Source organism: Panthera leo, chromosome D4, assembly GCF_018350215.1.
Source record: "Panthera leo isolate Ple1 chromosome D4, P.leo_Ple1_pat1.1, whole genome shotgun sequence".
Lineage (NCBI taxonomy): Eukaryota > Metazoa > Chordata > Mammalia > Carnivora > Felidae > Panthera > Panthera leo.
The window spans coordinates 45,605,273-45,620,409 of NC_056691.1; the positions used below are offsets into that span (position 1 = coordinate 45,605,273).

Genomic DNA, 15,137 nt, shown 5'->3' on the forward strand with positions numbered 1-15,137 from the left:
GGCAGCTATAGTGAGAGCAAGAGGGTGCAAAATGTTTCCTTTCTCCAACCTGGTGTGCAAACTCAGGGCCCCTGATTAATGACCCGCTCCTCGTACTGTCTGACGCTAGGAGGTGGGTACGGCCTGAAAATCTGAGGGTAAAAACTGCAAAGGTATTTTGAGGACAATCTCATATTTGATGGTGCATTAAATTTCTCAGTTAATAGTAAATTTCCAGTTTCACAAATTCATTTTTTATACCCGATCTCTTGACTTTATAATTAGGAAAATCTATTCATCAAAACTTTGCATCAGGATTGCAACATCCCTTTCTAACTCTGACACAGTAGTAAAAGAGAGCAGTCCTGCTCCAGGTTTGTCTGGAAACTTCCTAGTCACCCCTGGTGAAAAGCCCAGCTAATTATCACATCTTCACTGAACCCTGAAGACTAATCCCTTGGCAGAGTTCTTAACTCACAACGCTGAATGCCTACGGTTGCTGCATGGCTGTTTTTACGGCACTAATTACCCTATATTCCTCTTTTGTTGTGTCCTGTTCCTGGAAGATGAGAGCCCCTTGAAGGAGAGGACTTTACTTGATTCATCTCAGAGTGGGTATTGACGAATGACTCTCATGACTGTTACCTGCTGTTCACTATGACAGCACCTAATTAAAATGCACTGAAACCTTCTATTTGTCCTTGCATTAAATGTTTCTTGGTAGATTCCCCAAGCGAAAAGTATGTTGCTATGAGTGAAACACAGAACCTTGTGATTAAGATAAAACACCTAGTATGGTGCCTGGGTGGCTCAGTTGGTTGAGTGTCCAACTCTTGGTTTTGGCTCATGCTTCATGAGTTCAAGCCCCGCCTCAGGCTCTGGGCTGGCAGCGCAGAGCCTGCTTGGGATTCTTTCTCTCCCTCTCTCTGCCCCTCCTCTGCTCACACTCTCCCTCTCAAAAAACAAAAAACAAAGATAAAACACCTAGAATGCATGCATTCAGTGACTGAAAAATATACCAAGACCAAATAACAGTTAAGGAAAATAGGTTTCAAATCACACTGGCTGCATCAGATGACTGGGTTATCTTTGCTGATGTGAATAAATAATATCTAAACACTCCCTGGAGGGAGTATGGATGACTGGTCAGAGAGCTCATTTATCACACTATTCTCACATTGAACATGTTAATCTGCGAAAGTAGAGAAACCAAGGAGAGTCTAGACAAGGATGGCCTTCTCAGTAAAGGGCTGTGTAGCACCTTGACCTGTCCCCATTCTGCTCCCAGATGTACTCTGAACCTCCCATCTCCTGCAGGGACCTGTACAAGTTCCTTTTTGAGGCTACTTTTCTGGAGCAGTTACAGCCACCAAAGAAGCAGGCATTCTTTCCCATGTGGGACCTGGGGAAGACTGTTCTCTTTGGGATCCACTGGGGCGTTAACTCTGATCTCTTTATCTCTGACCCCTCCCTGCCCACTGGACCATTTTACCTCTCACTTTCCATTTTATCACCACCACCAAGGGGTGCCTTTCTTCCTCCAAATCCATTTATCACCGGATCCCATAATATTCAAGGATCATTCTGACCCCACCACTTGCCTTTTACTTTTGACACAGAGCATGCAAAGCTACCAGAACCTACTCCCCACCATGTCTTTCAACACTACCCCCTCACTTGACCTACACTTCCCACGTCCATTTTCCCCTCTTCAGTTACCTGTGTTTCAAGGACAGACTCCACGCCAAGGTTGCAGAGTCCCTGGGAAGAACCCCCCAAGCAGGTCAGAGAGAAGAGGTTATCACAAGAAATTCAGTCCCTAAACTGGATAGCTCTTTCCTTACACCTTCACCTATGGCAAAGGAAGGCCAGATGGCCATGTGAGGGGGCCCCTCTAAGACTTCTCATAGGTTTGTAGAATCAGGCCCCCAGCCTCCATCAGCCTTACCGGGACCTATGGAAAACATGGTATACAGTATTCAGAAATGGTTGTCTGCATAGACCAGAACAGTCCACAAGAAGAGAAACTCCACATAGTCTTCTGCCCTATATATTACGTTACTGTACACACACACACACACACACACACACACACACACACATATATGAAATCTCGCCATTTGCAACAACATAGACGGAACGAGAGTATATTATGCTAAGAAAAATAAGTCAGTCGGGGCGCCTGGGTGGCTCAGTCGGTTAAGCGGCCGACTTCGGCCCAGGTCATGATCTCGCGGTCTGTGAGTTCGAGCCCTGCGTCGGGCTCTCTGCTGACAGCTCAGAGCCTGGAGCCTGTTTCAGATTCTGTGTCTCCCTCTCTCTGACCCTCCCCCGTTCATGCTTTGTCTCTCTCTGTCTCAAAAATAAATAAATGCTAAAAAAAAAAATTAAAAAAAAAATAAGTCAGAGAAAGACAAGTATATGATTTCACTCATATGTGGAATTTAAAAAACTTAACAGATGATCATAGGGGAAAAGAAGGAAAAATAAGATAAAAACAGAGAGGGAGGCAAACCGTAAGAGACTCTTAAATACAGGGAACAAACAGAATTGATGCGGGTGGGGTAAATGGGTGATGGGCATTAAGGAGGGCACTTGTTGGGATGCGCACAAGGGGGGAGCCTCCTGGGTTCTCTTCCTGAGGCCAAGACTACACCGCATGTTAACTGGAGGGGAAAAAAAGCTGAATCTTGACATGTATGTATATGTATAGAATATGGATCTACAAAGATATATGTAAAATTATTTATAGTGTTTTATACAGGGAGTTTGGTGGCAGTCTTCCACTATTTACATACTGTTAAACATTTTTTATAATGAAAACATGTTTCATAATTAGAGAAAAGCTGAGCTGTTTAAATGCACCGGATGTGAGAGTGGGTCACCTAACACCATTAAAAGGAATCTTGTGATGAAAAAATATATATATACGACCACACAAACAAGGCCAACCGAGGAGCTGAATAAGTAAAAAGAATGTGACGGGAAGAAAAGAATATTCTACCATCCAATCACTGCCTCCTCACCACCTGCAGCAATTAGCTCTTCGGTCTCTAGAAGATATTTGTTCTTCTTGATTGTACAAAAATGGAAAAACTACCCTTTTACTTTATTATTCCTTCTTATAAAAGTTTTTTTTCTCTTCCTTTTGCTTCTTTTGGATGGTCGTACTCAAAGTTTCATCCTGGTCCACAAGTTGCAAAAAGGCACAACAGGACTGTGCTGGGCAAAGTACACTTGGGGAACAGTGGCCCTATGATGTTTATTAGAAGCAATTTATGGATGTGATAGTTGTCTCTGATTGAGGGCATTACAGTTACAGAGGGGATCGCTGAATGGGGCATCGTTGAAATAGAGGGAATGGGAAAGATGTGGATATTGGGAAGCCAAGGGTGGGATGGAGTAACCACATTATCTGTTTTCACAGCTCTTCTAGAACTGCCCTTCAGCTATGACGTCAGGATCTAGAAGCTGTATTGCTGTTGCCAATTAGATAGCTATTCTTAAAAAATTTGACTCAATGGGTGTCTGGGTGGCTCATTTGGTTGAGTGTCCAACTCTTGATTTTGGCTTAGGTCATGATCCCAGCATCATGGGATTTGGCTCCACGCTGAGTGTGGGCCCTACTTAAGATTCTCACAATCTCTCTCTCTCTCTCTCTCTCCCCCCCCACCTCTCTCCCCTGCTCACCTAATTAAAAAAAAAAAAAAAGCACTCTCTAATTAAAAAAAAATTGACTCAAGAAAGCCACAACCTTAAACTTAGGAGCTAAGTCACATTAACGACAATGTTCTGAGGTTGTTAGAGTTTATGTCGTTCTTACCTCTTCTCAAGTTTTACTGTTTAACCTTTACTTGGATTCTATGAAATATCATTATATTCCTGTAATTACCCTGCATATTGATGCAGATTGTCACATTGTCCTAGGGGCATATTATGTGTATTTTTTGAGGACAAATCATGATGTCCCTTTAATAATAAAAATATAATTTAAAAATGTTTTATCATAGGGACTCCTCAGTGGCTAAGTTGTTTAAGTACCCGACTTTGACTCAGGTCATGATCTCACAGTTTATGGGTTCAAGTCCTGCATTGGGCTCTGTGTGGACGATTCAGAGCCTGGAGACTGCTTCCGATTCTGTGTCTCCCTCTCTCTCTGCCCCTCCCCCGCTTGTGCTGTCAAAAATAAACATTAAAAAAATATTTTATCATAGATTCTTATCCATCTTAAAATCTCTATTACAAACATACACTTTATAATATGCACAGTATTTTATAACTATAATATATATATTATAAATAAAAATAAACATTGGAGGTGTGTGCTCAACATTTTTTCTGAGGGGTAGAATGTGAAACATCGAATACCTGTATCTCCATAACCCTGTGTACCCCACCTTGAAGTCATGGTGGACATTCTCTGGGATTCCACATATGTGTTCAAAGTTGACAGCTTTGTTTTGGTCACAGGAATCGCACAAGATTTTTATACACACTTTTCTGGACATGTTAAGCGTACCCAGAAGAGCTAGATTGTGTGAGATTGTACGCCCACAGCACCGAGTAAATGTCACAATCCCTTCTCCCAAGGTGGTTGTGGGCTCTCAGGACAGATCAAGGGCCTATAAGTCACCCCTTCTAGAGCCTGGGTTCATAGAAAGTCCCTGCCCTGCACCCCTGGGCCTTGCTCTCCACCATCCACCAATTCTCATCTTCCTACATTATCTGCCTGGGTACCTGGCAAATCTCCTATCACTAACTAGCACAAGGGCAGTCAAGATCTAGCGCTCCCTCCAGGAAGCTGGGGTCAAGTATCATCCAAATATTCAGGACAGAGATGAGGCCAGTTTAGGACTGCACACAAGTTTAGCACGAACCCCTTGCAAAGGTGTTGAGCTGGCCCCAGTGGAGAGCAGGGACTGTAACTCCTACACCCCACGTGTGGAACTCAAAGTTGCTGTAGTGAAGCCTTGAGTTCAGAGGGTGAGGGGGAAACATCTAGGACCATGAATCTATGGTGGGGCACAGTTTCCACCTGCGCCCAAGATCCCATTCCCTTCCGGATGACAGCTGCAGAAGTGGGCACTGCGACTCATTTCTCAGCCTCGGTGAAAGCATACCGCTGGCCCCCCACCCCCACGGGACGTGCCCTGGGGCCAGTAGGGGACGCAGAACTTGGGGCTCTGTTCTGGTAAAGTGCTGCTGGTGGTGGTGGTCTGTCGGGAAGCGTGGACCACGGGCGTGTTGGGGTTGCTAAAGCAGGACGTGTTCTCCACTTTTCCCTCCCGATGGGGAGGTAGCTGCAGGCAGGGCAGCTGATAAAATTGCCTCAGCAAAGCCGGGAGGGAAAGGAGAAAACACTGTTTACAGGTTCGGGAGAGAAACGGACACGTCTTCCAGTAACACGCATGTCACTCTCTAAGCCACTGGAAAGGAACTGGATGCAAAATTAGGGACATGAACAGTGAGCCATGATACAGGTCACCCCCTCTCCTGCCCACCAGGCAGCCCAGCAACGAAGGGGGTCAGTACTGCAAACTAGGTGCTGAGATGGATGTGCTCAGGCCTGAGACGACAACAGGTGTTACTCAGAGGTGGGCATTATCCGCAAGACCCATCTGTTTTGAAACAAACTTTGAACTCAAAAGTCAATTCTCCCTGCCATTTGGTCCCCCTGAGGCATTGCCCGGCTCAGCAACACCAAAGCAGGGCAAATGGGTCGCCCGGTCATCAGTGACAGGAACGTTCACACTGCAGACACACAGCACCTATAGCGAAGTGAGGAGAGCATGAGGAAGGGTCAAGGGTTGAGTGGGTGAAAAGGAGGGACACAGACGGGTGGGAAGGAAGGACAAGGTCTCTATCACCACGAATCAGGCCACTCCCATTCCTTGCTCTTCTCCCCCAGTTCCTGACTCAGGCTCCACCTGCTGGTGGCTGCCTAGAACACTGACGAGGTGGCCTGAACTTGGTGCCATCTCGGCAAGTGTGTGTACATGTTTTCTTGTGCGTGGAGCAGGTGGTGTAGAGGGGGAGGGTGTCTTTGAGCACAAAAGCAATGCCTGCCAGACCCCTTTATGGGTAAGTCCTTTTTTACAGCCATTCTTGATGACACTGTGCAGGATCGTGTGCTCAAAGCGAATAGTTGGTGATCGTTGCATGCTTGGTAGAGTCACGGGGTATCTTCTTCAGGACATACACCGCACCTGAACCACAGGCAGGTTCTGCAATTTGTGACAAGGATGCGGGTGTTCTGGGCTCACCCGGGACCACAGTTCAGCCCGCTGAAGCCAATGTGGCCAAACATTCCAAAGGTCTCTCCACAGCCATCCACATGGTCAGGGTCAATGCCGCTAAAGGCCGAGTGGAGTCACTGCTGAAAAAAGAAGAGCCACCAAAAAGTGGAGTCACCAAGGAGGAGGAGTCCCCATGAAATAATAGAAGAGCGACTGGAGCCACCCTTTGTGCCATTTCCACCTGGAGGAGAGAAGAGGGTGGGGTCAATGTAGCTCATCCCGGCTCTCCTCCAGTCTCTTCACCTGCCTTGGCTCCCTCATCCAGGCCTAGAGAAGCAGCCCTTATCTCCTCCAGGCAGGTGCACACTTACACAGCAACTGAAGCCTGGGAAGATTCACGTCTGCTTTTCGTTACATAATTAAAATGGTGAACATTAATTTTTAAAATTGCTTCTCCTAACGTGAATTTCAGACACGATGAGTAACCACATCGGTAGAAAACTCAGGGCTAGAGAACTCAGGGAGGGGGTGACCCTCAAGAGTGACCCTCCTTATGCTCCCAAGGGCAAACACTACTCCCCCAAGGAGAGGCAGTGGCTTCACGTGCTGAAGGACTGGCCGTGGGTTCCATAACAAGCCGCTTCTGACTCACAGTTCTTTGCTTTTCACTGGGGCTGCTCTACGTTGTGAAGTACTAGAATCATCCAGTCTAGAATCCCACTCTCTGACCTCTGCCTTCGCTTTTTCCAAATTGCCCTTCATAGGCCAATTAGTCAGGAAACAACAGTCTGCTGGCTCTTACAGGTGTCCATCAGCAACCTCTGGTCTTTGTTCTCTCTTCATCCATGGTAGATGTTATAGGCTGAGTTGTGTCCACCACCGGCCCCACAAAATTCACATATTTAGGTACCAACCCCCCAGTATCTCAGAATGGAACTGCGCTTGGAGAGAAGGTCTTTAAAGAGGTGATTAAGCTAAAATGAAGCCCTCAGGGTGGGCATTCATCCAATATGACTGGTGTCCTTATAAGAAGCTGTAGAGACACAGAAAAGGTCATGTGAGGACACGGCAAGAAGGGAGCTGTCTACAAGCCAAGGAGAGAGGCCTCAGAGGAAACCTAATCTGCCCACACCTTGATCTTGGACTTCTAGTCTCCAGAACCGCAAGATAACAAATTTCTGTTGTTTAAGTCCCCCAGTCCATGGTAGTACTTGCTATGGAGGCCCTGGCCAACGAATAGATTTCATGGACCATGACTGAAGCAACATTCTAAACACCCTCACCTCCTTCTTGATTCATCATTCCTATCGGGCAAAAGACCAAACCCTCTGCGTCTCCCCGCACCTGATCTGGCTGAGACTCGCTAGATAAGATCACCCAGGCAAGTATATTGTGCCACTACAGTCCTACAGTCTCCAGCTAAGGGACATCTCCACTACTACCTGGAGTTCGGACTTCCATTCATCCCACCTGTTTGGCTAAGTTCCTTCTCAGTGCATTTAAGAGACATGAGTGAACAAGACTGACATTGCTCCCTGCTCCTGGGACCTGGTATCACTGTTCCACGGTCAAGTCTCCCGTCCTTAATTATTTCCAACGTTCTCCACTTTGACAAACTTCTATTCCCCCAACCTCAACACATGCATCACACGCCACGTCACAGAGGAAGCAGAAGCCACCAGAAGAGAATTTCTCTTCGCCAAACTAAAAAAAAAAAAAAAAAAAAAATGTGTACCCCACCCCTCCTCTCCTCCTTTCCTGTTATAGTGAAAAAGGTTTCTCAAGGTGAATCCATTGAACTTTCCAGCTGGGAAAGTTGCCTTTCTTTCCCCAGGCATACTCCTTTAGTCTATGTTGTGACTTTTGGCTCAGTTGTTTATTATCGCCTTGCACAACAAGGACTCACTGCTCGATCACCAGCATTAAGTGCTTAGCATTTAGCTGGTACTCAAGAACCAATGTATTTTTTGGATCCGCTTGTATAAGAGTATACCAAAGGCATCACTGTATAGCTTCTATATAACATGGAATTCTGCAGAACAATCCCGGCAATCTTTCTATGGCAGTTCACACAGATGGACCTAATTTTGTATTTTGGGTGCGACATAGTTCGACGATTGGACAATTCCACGGTTGTTGTTAAGCTTAATGAACAGGGGAGTCCCACTTCCCAAATGGGAACCTCTCGTGCCCAGGGCTGCCTGCAGGAGCCCTGGGCATGAGAGGTTCCCTAGTGAAGCAGCAAAGCCCAGCCTACGTTGTTACAGCAGAGCACATTTGAAGCTCTTTCTGGAGAACCCGAACCTCAGCAAGATGTCTGGCAAATTACAGCTACTCTGTGAAATGCGTAAATAGCTGACATAAATAATCTCTTCCGGCATCTTCACTTAGTATCAGGCCACCTGTGATGATAATCTTTAAGGTACAGGTAAAACAATGGTATAAAGACAAAGACAACTTGTAAGAAAAAATAATATATATATATTATATTTATATGTAAATATAAAATGAGGGAGATGGGAAAGGGGATGTTCTCTGATTTTCAGACATAATTTTCAGCCAAGGAAACTCACAACGCTTCACATCAAAAACTCTTTCCAGTGTGGCCATTTGGTTTGGGTGAGTTAGGAACTTGCCTCACACACAACCTGAAAGGGGGTGTCAAATGACTTAGTAATGAAGAAATATTTCAAGGCAACATTCTTAAAAACAAAAGTTAATGATAAAAAATCCTTGATGAACAAAATATCAAAATTTTAGATAAAGACAAGATCTGGCCTTGAATTACAAAAGCCTGAGAGTTGTACAAGTAGGGTGAAGGGGCAGCAAAATTCGATTTTGACAAATTCCATTTGGTCTACCCATTTTTTTGTCAAAGAAACTGAAGTTCATTTACTTGCTAAATATCCCGAACACTATTCACACGACACTGCCAGAAAGGAGTATGATTTGCTTACTTACCTCTGATAGTGAAGTGTATGTCTCAATACAGAGAGAAGCACTTGATGAAAATTTTAATTTAGTCAAAATGGAGACCGAGCCTAAAAATGTGCCAACAAGATAGTTATCACTGTTTTCAGCCGAAGAAAAGATTATCAAAATAATGGCTTGCCATAAAATCATATTTTCAAACTGTGGGAAAAGAATATCATCTGGAATGTGGAAATGAATTAGGGAAAGATGGAGAAAAGAATTAATGTAAATTAAACAAGTGTATGCTATTTCTCCAATACCATTTCAGTACTAACGTTAAATTCTCTCAGACGGCAACTCTCTCAAATGAAGATAAATTGAGCAAAATAGTTAGTTCTGAAAATGATTCATGAGTTTGCTTTCATCGAAGCCCAGGAAATGATAAATTCTGGGTTTGGTATACATAAAATATTTAACGTTAAAATAATCCGAGTTTTAATACACCTACTTTTCAATATTTTTCCAACAGTTTAACGTTGCAGGAAAAAGTAACCTTTACATTTCAATAAAATCATACATATTGATTCGTGTCCAGACTGTAGATGCGTACCGCCTTTCCCTGACCTCGCGTCCTTCTCCCCCAGAAACAATCCTGGATCTGCAAACATACCCCACGAAGTGCACTTTCATCCCGCATCCCGAGGAAATGAACCCTTTGTAAACCGCTCTGGCTGAAACACTGCTCGACAAAGGAGAGGATCCACGCAGGGACCGACCATGAACATGAAAGGCTCGGTGCGAAGTGCGGCTCAGCTCCCCCTCGGCGGTCAGGCCCGACAAGGGAGGGGTCTGCTCGCTGTCCTCGAGGCCCCACCTTGTCCCGGATTCCGGCGGCGCCCCTCCCGGGAGGGGCTCCCGCTGCCTGCGAAGCTGCGGTTTCCGCGGGACCCGGCGTTAGACTGCCTGGCAGGTTCCGCTGGTGGGCGATGCCGGTTGCGTCGTTACGTTGAGTTCGAGCGCCGCCTTCTGGCCGTTGGGGCGTAGCGAGGGGCCTGGCGCGCGCTGTTTAAGAGCTGGCAACCTGCGGTTTCACTGTGGTCCAGGTGAAGCTGAGAAATTCTCCACTCCTGGTCTCTGCAGACGGCAATGGTGATGGTCAGCGGTAGCTGAGTCTGTTCCTTTGGTTCGCTATGATTTTGGAGCCAAAGCCTGGAAAATAAGGACACCTGAATTCTTTTCAGGCATCTGAAAAGCAATGCCTATAAATTAGGCTGGATTGCCAGAATCCAATGCAAGTTTCCTGAGGAAAGTAGACATATCATCAAAATCCAGAAGACATAAGATCTCTGTTTCTGCTATCAGATTCTCCAGCATATCTTCAGTCGGCTCAGTATGGAGACACAGCTAGTTTACAGGAAGATCCTCCTGGAAAAATTTACCCTTTAGCCTTAACCACCAAACCAGGAACTACTGGAGGAAAGGCTGAATATAGAAATTCTTCAGCCCTGTCCTATGGGGATATTGCTGCCCAGAGATTCTTCCAGGGCATCATTCCCCATATGAAGGACTAGGCAGTTGTCAGAAAGAAAACTGAAGTGCACTCTTCCCTTAGTTAATAATCCCTGTAGGAAACAATCAGGACATGATGTTATACTCAACTGATTTTAATCAATTATGTCACTGTTTGCCAGGCTGGAAAAAGCAGTTGACAGTTCTTTCCAGGTGCTTACTGAAAAGGCAAAGAGAAAAATGGAGACTGAGTATTCCAATAATAACCAGAAATTTGTTTCTCAATCTGATATTCTACATCTTACAGAGAAAATATTTTTGTAATCCATTAAATGGTGGTTGTTGTTCTTTTTTAAAAAATACTCTTCAAAAATCTTTTATAACTTCCCTTGAACCATAATTCACATTGTGTCTTTTGATCATTTTTATATTATTCTCTCAAATCAACGATATATATTATGTGTTGGTTTTATTCTTTCTGTTTCTAGGATCAGCACGATTATTCTCTTAATGTATATTGTTTTGAGATCCTCCAATGGTAGCCACTGGGCTAGATGCCAAGGACTCGTGACTTGATAAGGTATTTTCTTGCCCCACCGCTACCTTGCACACTCCTGAGGAGCTATTCTAGAGGAAAGGGATAGATCTTCAAAGGTGCTTCTATGAGCGGCGGCTAGGAGCCGGGATGTAGCCATGCTTACTTAGTCTGTGGACAGGGCACATTAGCAGACAAAAAAGAGTGGACCGGGTGCAATGCTGAAGTTATTAAACACCATAATTATGAAACACCATAATTTTGGAAGTCCATAATGGAATAGAGCTCACTATCCTGGGCTTGGAGGTGAATGAATGGAGATGAGAGTTACAAGGTCCATAGGCGAAAGTTACTTAATTACATGCGTCTCCCAGTGGTGCAGACTTTCCGTCCACAGGGGCTTCTGGCCAACCTGAGAGGGGACTGGGGATGGCAGGGCTCGGCGCCCAGGTGCTCACGAATGGGCTGTGAGAGATCACCATGCAGCAGCAGCTGGAAGTGGCCAAGGTTTTCCAGTGTCAGGAGCCAGAATGTGAACATGGCCACGCCTCCACCCTCCCTGCCAGCCGATTCCTACCCTGCATTGCTCAAGGCCCTCAGGCATCCGGACGCACAGAGCAACACACTAAATACAGGGAACCCTGCCCTCACATCTACACCCAAAGAATCCAAGAGTGGAGTTATCAACTAAGTAGAATGCTCAAGCAAGGCCAATAACCACTGTTCCTGCAGAGGGGGCTCCTTAGCACAACGCGGGTTCTGGATGCTAGTTTTCTTAGGAGCAGGTTGGCGACTCCTCCCTTCTCTCCTTAGAGCTCCTCACATGCCCATTAAGTGAAAGCAAAATCAGGCGGCTGGTCTTGCAAAGCTGAGTGCAGTCCTTTCACCCAGAAGAACAGCATACGAGTGGTTCTTGTTTGAGCCTTTGGCAGAAGCAGCCACCTTCAGGCCCTTGTATCCTTGAGTGCTGGTCTTCAGGCTTCCCTCTGCCATGGCCCCCAGCCCCCAGTTCTCTTGCATCGAATTTTGCCAACTTACACTTTGCTTTTCTGTCAGCGCAAAGGTCACTGCCCCTTTTCATTGACATTCAGACCTATGTTTGTTGTCTTTACGCCCGCACAACTGTCAAGTTTTGCTTTCTAGGAAGGTTGAAATGAGAAACAAAAACCTCTCGAGTCTTGAACATTAGAGAGAAAAACCGTGCAGCCCATTTCCTTGCTTTCACTTCCCTTTGTGTTAACCTCAGGATGACGTAGAACATACATACTGGAGAAGCAGGAAGACAAACCTCGCCCATAGGCCAATGCCTGAAAAGAAAGGTATAACATTTTTACGTGAAAAATCACAAATGGGTAAGGAGAAGAAGGCTATTTCTCCCTGACTTACTAGTCTACCCCTCACCCGCCCCCCTGCATTCTCAGCATGAGAGAGATGAACAAAAAGGAAACGCCATAGAATCCTGCAGACTGAATGAACAACGGAAGTTCACTATTTCCTGTAATATTAGCTTCTACCAGGAGATGTCACCATTGAGCGCAACACGTTTCTGGTGATTTCAGTAAGAGACTGAACCATAAAAGCTGCAGTGGCAACGTCCAAAGCATGTGCTTACTAAAAGGTGAAATTGTTGGCAGAAAGAGTAAGGGAGCCCCAGATAAAGAAAGACAAGATACAGCTTTCAGGACACAAGAGAAATCGTATCAGACCCCAGCGATTTTTCCGATTTTCCGTGAACTCGGCCCCACTGGTTCTACTTCCCCAAGCACCCTTCCAGGGAGGTGTCAGAATGGCAAAGGAATGGGAAAACCTCAGTAGTTAACGCACTTTAAGGGAACAAAGGGAGTGGGAAAATAGTCTCTACCCGGCGGCGTGGAAATAACCGTATCAGAAGACCTAAATCCGGGGTACAACTCCTAGCGCTGTCTCAAAAGTAAGCAAGACCCTGTTTTCCTCACCCGACATAAGGAGTCCAAGACCCCATCCAGTTTATACTGGTTCTCTGAGCTTGCCTGTAGTCCCTTCCCCTATCTGACCTTCACCCCTGCTTCATTATAATGTTAAAGTCCCCGTCCCAGGAGGATCACGAGCTTCATTAACGTAACACCCCGATGCCTGCATAGGTAGGTTTTCTAAGTCACCCTCCCCCCTTTACACGTGATGACAAAGCTCCCCTAAACATTCATCATAAACCTTAAATAAAAAGCACCCGCTCACCCCTGCTGGGGAGTCACGGCTTTGGAAGTGTTTCTCCTTACTTGATGCAAATATAGTTCCTGTGTGTGACATCCCCACCTGGTGTAGTCTAGCTGGAACTCACCAAGGAGCAGACTCACCTTAGTTGGGTTACAAAATGATTACAACTGGGTCACTCCCCTACTTACTTAGACAAAACAAACTTTTGCCTTCAGCCTCTGAGAGGGCTGTTGACCCTTTTGATACGTGGTCAGGAAAGGAAGGGGTCGCCCCTGAGAATTGGGTCCCTCACACAAACGCTCCAGGGGCAAGGGCAAGGATCTAGGGGCATTAACTGTTTTGCTAACAGAGAAACCAGCGCCCCCACAGCAGGGGAATTCTAATGTCCTCGGGACAAGGTGAGCCTGCCCTCAGGGAGTGAGTCCAGGACAGGTTGGGTTGACGTCACTCAGTCCCTCCAGAGGAAAACTGTTGCTAGAAGTGATAACTACCTTGTCCGTAAAGTGTTGCTGGGAAAATAAGATCATCTTGGAATTACAATATCATAGCACAAGCACCTTAAAACAACCAGGCTTCCTGCTGGGGGTACTGGGACAGCCTGAGGAGAACTATAGGCCCCTGGTAAAACAAACAAACAAACAAACAAACAAACTGTGGAGGAAAATATATATGTTAGTCCTGACTTTGTGGTCCCAGTGAAGCATAGCCTCAAACCTGACTGAGGTTCCAGAAGGAAGAGGAACATCAGAGAAGCTCATTCATTAATAACCATCAACCTCTGCTGTGATCCAAACGGGAAATAAAACGTAGTCCTTGGTTCTAAGGAGCTTAATTGCCAAGGATGGTCTGGTGATCCCTAAACAAATATGTAAACCCTAAGGACTGAAGTATCTAGCCTTCTTGTGTAGAGAGTAAGGAAGATATAAAGGAGCTAAAATTTTGTTCCTAGACAGTTATAACAATAAAAGTGAGTGATTCTCATTTGACTGATAAGTATCCATTGGGATGGACACATGGGAAGTCTCCTGGGAAAATAAACTTCCTTCCTACAAGTAATCACTTAGAATGATGACATATTCTTAGACAACATGGAGAATGCATAAATGAAAACAAAAAAAAGGAAGTAAAAGTGGAGGGAAATGTTCAGACAATGAAAATGTCTGCGTTCCCTATTTAAGAGCCATGCTTCGAGGCCGTCCTCAGAGAACCTCGGCCCCGAGGTCGCCCAGCTCAGCCCGGCCAGCAGCCCCCTCGGCTTCCCCATGGCTCTCCTGCGCCCTCTGCTGACCGCCCTGGCGCTGCTCACCTGCCGCCCTGGAGGCTCTCTGGGCTGTGCCCTGCCTGGGAGCCACGCGCAGGTTAGCAGGGACAACTTGGTGCTCCTGGGCCAGATGCGGAGACTGTCCCCTTTCTTGTGCCTGCGGGCCAGAAAAGACTTCCGCTTCCCCCGGGAGATGCTGGAGGGCGGCCAGCTCCGGGAGGCCCAGGCCGCCGCCGCCGTCCTGCGGGAGCTGCTCCAGCAGACGTTCAACCTGTTGCACACGGAGCGCTCCTCGGCGGCCTGGAGCCCCGCGCCGCTGCACGGACTCCGCTCTGGCCTCCACCGGCAGCTGGAAGCCCTGGACGCCTGCTTGGTGAATCCTCAGGAAAGGGTAGGAGTGGGGTAAGGAAGAAGAGCCACGTTCCCAAGTTTGATCTTCGCCCTGGATCATGGCCAGCAGGGGGCGAACTTCCCTGTGAGGGTTTTGTTCTCCCACTCAGTAAACTGGGTT

At 46.3% G+C, this 15,137-nt stretch overlaps 1 protein-coding gene and 1 long non-coding RNA gene across 3 annotated transcripts; one reads left to right on the forward strand and one right to left on the reverse strand.

Annotated features, from left to right (window-relative positions):
- Positions 1-4,248: 4,248 nt before the first annotated feature.
- On the reverse strand, positions 4,249-10,090 carry LOC122204999. 2 transcript variants are annotated; one of them, XR_006195865.1, is made up of 3 exons: positions 9,799-10,090; positions 9,177-9,256; positions 4,249-6,456 (listed from the first exon to the last, which is right to left on the reverse strand). It is a non-coding gene; the product is annotated as an uncharacterized LOC122204999 (long non-coding RNA). The 2 variants fall into 2 exon arrangements; XR_006195866.1 differs by lacking the exon at positions 4,249-6,456 and adding an exon at positions 8,741-8,863.
- A 4,535-nt stretch (positions 10,091-14,625) lies between these two features.
- LOC122204554 (interferon omega-1-like) lies at positions 14,626-15,032 on the forward strand. The gene has a single exon (XM_042912085.1). The coding sequence runs from the start codon at positions 14,628-14,630 to the stop codon at positions 15,030-15,032; it is 405 nt and encodes a 134-aa protein (XP_042768019.1). The 5' UTR covers positions 14,626-14,627.
- The last annotated feature ends 105 nt before the right edge of the window (positions 15,033-15,137 follow it).

What these genes read in the sequence shown, in the direction of transcription:
- LOC122204554 (XM_042912085.1), top strand. Translation starts at nt 14,628, where the DNA reads ATGGCTCTCCTGCGCCCTCTGCTGACCGCCCTGGCGCTGCTCACCTGC.